Below are 9,242 nucleotides of genomic sequence, written 5' to 3' on the forward strand. Positions count from 1 at the left end.
ATATACAGCATATTTACACACATTTCAAACCCCATTGTCTGAAGAAAACAAAATATAATCCTGGCTTCACCTTTTATCTATCTCAACAGCCTGCCTAGGTGAACGCCATCCTGTTATAGTTTTTCCTGGAAAAGTTTTTCAATCCGGATTGACTATGGTGTTCATCACACTGGGATATTAGAAAGAATAAGAGGCGATTTCTATGTCCAACTCCAAACCCAGCTAGCTTTCCACTCAGGAGTCTTATATTTATGAAAAAAGACATGGGAATTATGAAACCAGTGGAAGTCAAAGAAGTGCCTCACATGATAATCTGATCCAAACCTCTTGCCTCTTGAATAGCAAGAATTCTAGCACAATTTACATTTGCCTAGAAGGCTGCAGACCTGGGGTTAATATTCTTTTGCATAGAAATACTTTAACATTAAAATAACAATGACCCATACTCATGGCTTAAATGCATATGACCTTGAGTAGAGAGCCTCATTCCTCTGGAAATGTGAAACAGGACTAGTGACCTGTTTCTAGTGAAGATAGAGTTCCTACATGCCTATTATTTTCAGCTTCACCTAGCCTGTCAAGTACCTCAACAAGCACCTAAGGAATCACTTAGATCCCATAGGCATTCTTTGAAGATTATAGTCTTAAAACCCACCAAAGTCCTATATATATAACTACTGTAAAGTGAGTGATTTTTGACTATTTTTTGAAAAGCCTACCCCATGATCTAGGGTATACCCTAACTTTCTGTGTGCCTCTTTCTCTTAATCCTCATGCTTAAATATTACAAAGTATCTTTAGTAAGACTTCCATTTTGCTTTCTGGCTAGTCCTAAAATTCTTTCAGAAATCCAGGTTAGCCTGAGTTAAAGGCCCTAAAGGAGCCCACTAGAAAGCAAAAGTATGGTACTATGACTCTCTCTCCATCACCCTTGACATATATATATATATCTAGACAGACTCTGGTCCCGAGTTTCTACCTCCTCTCCCTAGGGATAGTTCAAACACAACTGGTTATAGCTCTTTGAACATATTTTACATTTAACACAAGAAATCAGATATTGGTGCCATGTTAATAATGGCATGCTCATTAAGCACTTTCAGTTTATTAAGCATATTGGCCTCATTTTGATCCTTAGTGTTTTTACTGGCTTTAAGCAAAACATTTTCAGAAGTATCAGAGCATATGTGAACTATGAAATAACTATTGTTCACTTTGTACATTTTACCACTTAAAAAGATCACTCTCAAACTGAAGTCATACAATTGATCCTCACTAAGAAAAGGTTTTTTTCTTTCTACCTCATAGTTTAACAATTTCAAAACAAACTCAATGTTTCAATATATCCTGAAATATACATATATATATATATATATATATATACACACATATATATATATATATATGTTTTCTATTTATTTCCATTTGTAATAAAAACCTCTTTGTTGTAAACAAACAAACCAGAGAGCTAGATTAATGCACCCACTCAAGCAAGCACCTACTCAGACCCAAAGTCTCTGCTTCAGTGAAATCCTATATAATTAAAACAGTCACTCTGAAGCAGAGGGGCTTTGCTTTACATTTTATATTTGTACTACTGTTGCACTGTTACACACGTATTCACTTCGTGTGGGTCTCTGTGTGTGTGCTAACAAGTTAGCTTTATATCTTGTCATGACTCCTGTGTTCTAAACCAGCATTCCATCCTTCCTCATCTCCTGTTATTATCCTTTCTTATTCATCTTTATAACTGTTAGACTATATCCATACTGACATTTACACTCAGAGCAGCGTTGGGCACAGAATTAAGAGAACAGCTGTGACTCTTCCTATCAGTGGTAGTAGTCTTATTTTCTTGACCTCTGAATGACTTCATGAAAGACAACTCCTAGGCAGTTGGTTAAACTGCCTACAACTTTCAAAATCTCAAATAATCGCACACTAGTATAAAGGGTTAGCAAGTTCCCAATGTACATCAAAAAAGCCTACCTACCTTAATGCAAGTTACTGACATACCAGGAACAAATGCTGTCCCTTTCTATGTTTGGAGTGTGATGGGGAAATGCATATATCTGCCATTTAAAGAAACACAGATAGTCTGGAAGAGTCATGAACAAGCTATCAATCTTCAATCCTAGTAGTTGCCTGGGATGATTTTTAAGATAGAGGAAAGACAGTGATGGCACACAAGAAGTCTTGACAGGTAATCTTAAAAATTTACTAATAATTTGACAATACACAGTTGTCCCTCAGTAGCTGCAGGTAATTGTTCCAGGATCCTGTTAGATATCAGAGTCTACAGGTATTTGAGTCCCTCCAAGAAATGGCCAAGTGTTTGTACATAGCTGACCACATCCTCTGTACACAGAGATGCACAACACTGAATAGTAACTATTATTTAGATAGTTATTAGCATGTGTGCCAAACAGACACAAAACAAGTTTATATGTATTCAGTACAGATACAGTTATTTTAAAGTATTTGTGGTCTGCAGTTAAATAAATCCATATATGGAACACAAGGATACCAAAGACCAACCATAACAAAGAAATTGAAATATTCAAAGATAAATATGTACAAACACACATTGACTCTATACACATTTCTACTTAAATCTGTTGTCATTATATGATTCAATACCAAAATAGCCCTAGAGAGCAGCAGGTTGCACTGCCAACCAGCCCAGCTGCATCTTGGAAACTTTTAAATAAACCTATTCATACTACTGAATAGGCTTATATTTCTGCTTTAAATAATACCAATGCTGAAAACTTCGAAATTCTAGATGCATCTGTTGAACTTGGGATGCAGAATACTATTTTTATGACAAATTAGTATTTAGAGGTCTAAACTAAAGTAGCATGGTTATAAAAAAATGGACTGTAGAGGACCCTACAGCCTCTATTAGAAACCTTACTACCAGCTTTATGCTCTAAATTACTCTACATCTGAAGAACAAGTTTGTGGTCTTCTAGAGGTTTTTCTCAAAAAAGGCCTCCCAAATGAACTTAGGTGTATCTTAGAGCATGTCTTAGTTAGGGTTTCTATTGCTGCAATGAATCACCATGACCAAAGAGGAAAGGGGTTTTTTTGGGGTTACACTGCCAGATCATAGTTCATCATCGGAGGAAGTCAGGACAGGAAATCAGACACAGCTGGAACCTAGAGGCAAGAGCTGATGCAGAGGCTATGGAGGGGTGCTATTTACTGGCTTGCTTCACTGATCTTGCTCAGCCCACTTTCTTATAGAACCAGCCCAGGGATGGCATCACCCACATTAGGCTGGGCCCTCCCCACATTGATAACTAATTGAGAAGAAAATGCCTGACAGCTGGATCTCAAGGAGGCACTTCCTCAACTAAGGTTCCTTCCTCTCTGAAGACTCTAACTTGTGTCAAGTTGACACAAACCAGCAAGTAGAGAGCAAACCATGAGGAGCAAACCAGTATGCAGCACACCTCCATGGCTTCTTCATCAGGTCCTGCCTTGGCTTCCCTCAATGGACTGTGATTCAGGATAGGAAAGTCAAACAAACCCTTTCCTTCCTAAGTTGCTTTGAGTCTTGGCGTTTTCATCACTGCAATAGTAAGTCCAACTAAGACAAAGCCCTAGTGCCAAACAGCTGACTGCAACCATTATATCCATTTCTTTACTACACTGCATAGGAATATTCAATTTAGTTGTCTGAAATGTGAATATTTTTGGTTTTTTTTAGGGGGGGAGGAGCAGGAGGGGTTTTTCTAATTTCTCATTTAAAACAAAACTCCACCAAATAAAGAAAAGGAAAAATATTTCTGCAAACAGAATTCAAGAACATATCCAAAAGATCATCCATGATTTAAAAAGAAATGGTTTGTGTAATATATCACATAAGTTGGTGCATGGACAGAAATCATATGATCACCTCAGCAAAATGCAACCCTTCATAATTAAAGTTCTGGAGAAACTAGGAATAGGAAGAACTTATCAACATAACAAAAGCCATATATATAACAAACCCTACCCAACATTATACTAATTGGCAGGGGTTGGGGAGGGGAATCAAAAGGATTTCCAATAAAATAAGGAATAAGGCAAAGGTGTTCAACTCTACTCCCCTTACCCAATATTATTCCTTTAGCTTTAGGTAGGACAATATGATCAAAGAAAGATAAAAGATAGACGTGTGAAAGAAATAAATCAGAGTAACCTTATTGGCAGGTAACATAATCTATGCATGAGACCCAAAAGACCACCAGAAAAAAAAATATTAGAGCTAATAAAAAACACTTTCAACAAAAAAACTGGATACAAAAAAAAAATCAATATATAAAAATTAGTAGCTTTCCTAGATATCAATAAAGAACATGTTGAGAAGATCAGAAAAATAATTCCATTCACAATTAATTAAAAAACAAACAAAAACCTTGTAATAAGGGTAGCCAAAGTAAACTTCTACAGTGAAAACTTTAAAACATTAAAAAAATAATTTGAAGATACTATAAGATGGGAAACTATCCTATGCTCATAAACAACATTATGAAAATAGCTATGCTATCAAAAAAAATCTACAGGTTGGATAAAATTCCAACACCAAGATTCTTCACAAATAGGAAAGAGGGAAAAAAGGTTTAAAATTCACAGAGAAACACAAAGACCAGCTAGCAAAGCAATCCAGAGCAAAACACAATGCTGGAGGTAATCCCTGCACCTGACTCTAAGTTGTACTACAGAACACTGTGATAAACAAAACAACAATGCTGGAGGTGATCCCTGCACCTGACTCTAAGCTGTACTCAGAGCACTGTGATAAACAAAACAACAATGCTGGAGGTGATGACTCTAAGCTGTACTACAGAGCACTGTGATAAAGCACCACCCGCACTTGCTGTTCCCAGCACTCCAGAGGCAGAGGAGGAGGATCTCTCTGAATTTGAGGCCAGTCTGATTTACTTAGTAACTTCCAAGACAGCCAGAGCTACAAAGACTCTGACTCAAGATGAAGATGAGAAAAGCATTATAAAGCTAGTACAGAAACACAAGACATCAAAAGAAAAGCAGAGGTGACCTGGCTATAAACCAATATAATCATGGAACTTTTTTTAACAAATCAGAAAAATACATATTTAAGTAAATAGGCTCTTCAACAAATATTGCTAGCAGAACTGGCCATGTACATGCAGAAGAATAAAACTAGACCCATGTCTCACGACATACAAAAAACAAATCTGAACAGATCAAAGATCTTATTTCAAGACTTGAAACCATAAAACTAGTAAGGACAAAGTAGAAAAAAATGATTAAGATCCCAGCACAGGCATATACCTCTAAACAGGACTCCAGTCTCTCAGGAAATAGAACCAACAACTGATAAATGGGTTTTCATGAAGATAAATAATGTCTAAGAACACTCAAGAAAATAGCTTCATGAAGAGACAACTTACAAATTGGGAGAAATCTTTACCAACTAAATATAGTACACAGAGTTTAAAGTCTAGAATGCACAAGAACTCAGAAACCTCATCACCTGTGATCAAAAACTAAACTACCTAATCTAAAACTGGTATAATGAATTAGACAGACAATCCCTAAAAGAAGAAAAAGATGAGCCGGGAGTGGTGGTGCACGCCTTTAATCCCAGCACTTGGGAGGCAGAGGCAGGCAGATTTCTGAGTTCGAGGCCAGCCTGGTCTACAAAGTGAGTTCCAGGACAGCCAGGGCTATACAGAGAAACCCTGTCTCGAAAAACCAAAAAAAAAAAAAAAAAAAAAAAAAAGAAAGAAAAGAAAAGAAAAGGCAATTATTAAGGAAACAAATAATAACAAATGCTGGTGACCCTTTATACCCTGACAGTGAAAGTGTTAACGTCCCGACTGTGACAGTCAGTATGGAGATCCCTGAAAAAGAGATCTATCTTATGACTCAGTATATCTCTAATGGATATTTGCTCAAAATTTAAAAAACAAAACAAAGAAAAAAATATAAAAATACCAGCACATCAATGCTTATTGCACCACTGCCCACTAATAGAAGAATGATAAAAGAAAATGTGATTTATATACAATGAAATTCATTTCTGCCATAAAGATGCAATTATGTCTTTGAAGTAAAATGGGTATAATTGAAGACAAATACATTAAACAAATTAAGTAAGGCTCAGAAGGGCAAATAATTCATGCCTTCTCTCACGGGTGAGATACATAAAATGCTGTTATGTGGAGTGGTATGAAAATAGAAGCAAAACTGTTTTGGGAACAAAGGAGATAAATAAAAAGGGGAAGGTATGAAAATGGGAGGGTAGTGAGGGACGGAGAGGATAAGCTCAAATTACATTACATATCTGCATGAAACTGGCCTAATGTAAACCTGTATAAAAACATTTATTAAAGTATTCTTTAACGCTTTTTGCTTGCCAACACTGTTCCAATCTTCTACAATGAACTCATTAATTTCTTGCTTCACTCCTCCCTTTAAAATACAGTTTTATTATGGTGTATAAAAAGAGGTCTTATATTCTTCTACACGTTTTTAAATGTATAAATGTGTAGCTGCAATTCAAAATCACCTAAAGAGAAGAGGAAGCTAATGGACACATAAAATTAGCCCCAGTGGGGCTAGAGAGATAGCTCGGTGATTAAGAGTGCTTCTTGTTCTTCCACAGAACCCAAGGTAGGTTCCCAGCACCACCACCTCTAATTCCAGATTGTAAGGACACACCGCCTCCTCTCCCTTCAACGGGCACAGACAGGTAACACGTTCGCGAGTGCGCACACATGCACACACACACACACACACACACACAAATACACAAATCTTAAATAACACTAGAAAAATCATGGAGTGTCAGAATTTAAATGAGTAACCACACTCATTTAATAAAGCTGCTGTCCTTAAAATGCTGACACTGTTTAGGCAAGAAACAATGAGAAAACTCTTTTCTTCAACACTCAAATGTAGCCTTTCACATTACAAGGAATACGCCCAGAGGCAACAAGAATGAAGCAATACCAATTATTAACTCATTCACATGTGAAAAATTACAAGTGAATTTAATTTATTTGTGTGAGGATTTTCGTAAAAACAACAAAAACAAAAAACAAGGCCTAAAGATTTGCAATTTCTAATCTTTTAAGTTGGAAACCATATAAACTGTATTTTATGCCCAACGTACGATATGAGTTTGATTACAAAACAATACTGAAAAAGATACTGCAAAATCAATTATGATAAAACATTACTAGGTGCAATAATGCCTCCTTTAACTTTTTTTCAAATACAAGTCACCCAGATAAATCTGAAATTCATTGGACTATAATTCTAGCCCATGCTAAAACTAGAACACTTAACTTGCAGCCACCTGGTATTTTCTTTTTTAAACATTCTGAGGTGAACCTTTTACTTCAACCATACCCATAAAATATTTATGTGTTTGTGCGCAGGACTGTATATATCCGCATAGTACATATAACATTTGTGCATATACAGTCACAAGCATACTCCCTTGGGCCTGGCTTAGTTTTTAATGGGAAAAAGGGTAGAGTTGTCTGGGGGGAACGCAGACCAACTCCAGTAAAGAATACTGTCACAATTCCCTTCCTTTTGAAAAGAGCAAATACTACCCCTCCGCCATCCTATACATAACTCTGGCAACATACCAAAAGCACACTGCCTGGAGACTCCCATGTCATCTCTGGGGTGCACACGCATGTAGACGCAACCCAGCACACGCATGCCACACGCCCTCCCTGGACCTACTGGGCCTCCCCGGCCGTGGCTAGCAAAATTTCCACCATTCCCTGCCAGTCCAGCCCGGGGCAGCGGAGCAGCAAGGCTCTGAGTCCTGCAGGGAGGAGAGGGATAGGCCGAGGCCCAAGCCGGCGCCGCTCACCGTCGATGTTTTCCCGGTCGCTGATGTGCTGCAGATTGCAGCCAGTGTCCTCACGGCTGAGGTCCGTGTCCGGGCGGTAGGACTCCAGCCGCGAGTGCGCATTCCTCCGGAGCTTGGGGCTGGACGACACGCAGCACGAAGTTGTGTTCCCCATCGCTGACTACCCGACCGGTAGCCCCGGGGCGCGGGCGCAGGCTCGGGCGCAAAGGCAGGCCGCCCGCGCCCCGTGGAGGGCGGAAACCGCTCCGGGCCCGGGTCAGCAGCGACGGCGGCGGCGGGGCCGCGCCATGGACGGCGACGACGTGCAGGCGGCTACAGCTACCGACAGACAGCGACCCCAGCTGCTACGGCCTCAGCCCCTGGTTTGCGGCGGAGGAGCCCGAGTCCGCGACTGCGGCCCCACGCAGTGCTCACCCCGCCGCGGCCATGGCGGGTGGCGCCGCGCAGGCCGCCTCCCACCGTGTTCTTGTTCTGCGCTCCGCTCCCAGCGGCGACTTCCGCAAGCGGTTCCGGTTCACGCCGGGGACACGCGAGTGCGCGCGGATACGCAGACCGGACCGCAGTTACCGGGAGCGTCCGCAGCGTTGCACGATAACCGTGGCGTTCGCGAGGCCTGGCCCACGCCTGCCCGCGTCGGCCCCGCCCCCTCCCCGCGGCCACGCCCCACGCCGGCTTGCAACATTTCCGCCTCTCTGCTAGGCCGCGCCCTCTACACCCAGCCGGGCTCCTTCCCGCTGCTCTGGAAGCACGCCGGCACGCTGTCTGATAGTCTTCGCCGTCTAGACACCAGGGCGCTTCTCCGCTCTTCTGCCGTCAAGTCGCGGTGGCAGAAAATAGATAGTGGCTCCGGCAGCCACGAGGGGGCGCACACTGGAGGGGGCTTGTTGCAGCCTCTTGGGTGAGGCAGGCCGTTGTGTTGCTAATATTAGGAGCTCCAACTTGAGTTAGGAGCTCAGCTTCTGTCAGTCTCTACGGAGGACTTGGGAGTCACCCTGGGGACAGGGGCTGAAGTCGTGACAAATTAGCTGTAGTGTTCTGAGTTTTGGACTACATTGTTTTATGTTTCACCTGCCGTGGATTTTTGTGCGTGGGTTGCCTTGTGAACCAAATTAAACGTTGAAAGGAATGTAAGGTGAGGAAAGCCACCACAATCAATTCCAAATAATGAAGGGTATTGGAGCTCTTCTGCCATCCTCAACCAGGCATAAACAGGTGTAAGTCATGCCTGTAGGGCAGTGAAGACAGGAAGATCAGGAGTTCAAGATCTTAGTGAAGGAGTAAGTAGAGGGAGGGATGTGCATGATCATCTCGGTACTAACTGGAGAAATGAGGAAAATGATACCTAACATTAGCAATCTGTACCCGTCTGGTTAAA

General features: G+C 41.0%; 1 protein-coding gene across 2 annotated transcripts in view; it reads right to left on the minus strand.

Annotated features, from left to right (window-relative positions):
* Ccny (cyclin Y) overlaps positions 1-8,517 on the minus strand; it is a 151,240-nt gene extending 142,723 nt beyond the window's left edge. The window contains exon 1 of one of the 2 annotated variants that reach the window (XM_029472158.2): positions 7,868-8,517. Coding sequence is in view for 1 of the 2 variants with exons in the window: in XM_021150564.3 (XP_021006223.1) it covers positions 7,868-8,021 (154 nt within the window). In the remaining variant the exon portion in view is untranslated. The remainder of the gene's footprint in view (positions 1-7,867) is intronic. The other variant, XM_021150564.3, reaches the window with a different exon arrangement.
* Between the last annotated feature and the right edge of the window lie 725 nt (positions 8,518-9,242).

Source organism: Mus caroli, unplaced genomic scaffold, assembly GCF_978045245.1.
Source record: "Mus caroli unplaced genomic scaffold, Mus_caroli_1 scaffold_19, whole genome shotgun sequence".
In the NCBI taxonomy this organism is placed as follows: Eukaryota; Metazoa; Chordata; class Mammalia; order Rodentia; family Muridae; genus Mus; species Mus caroli.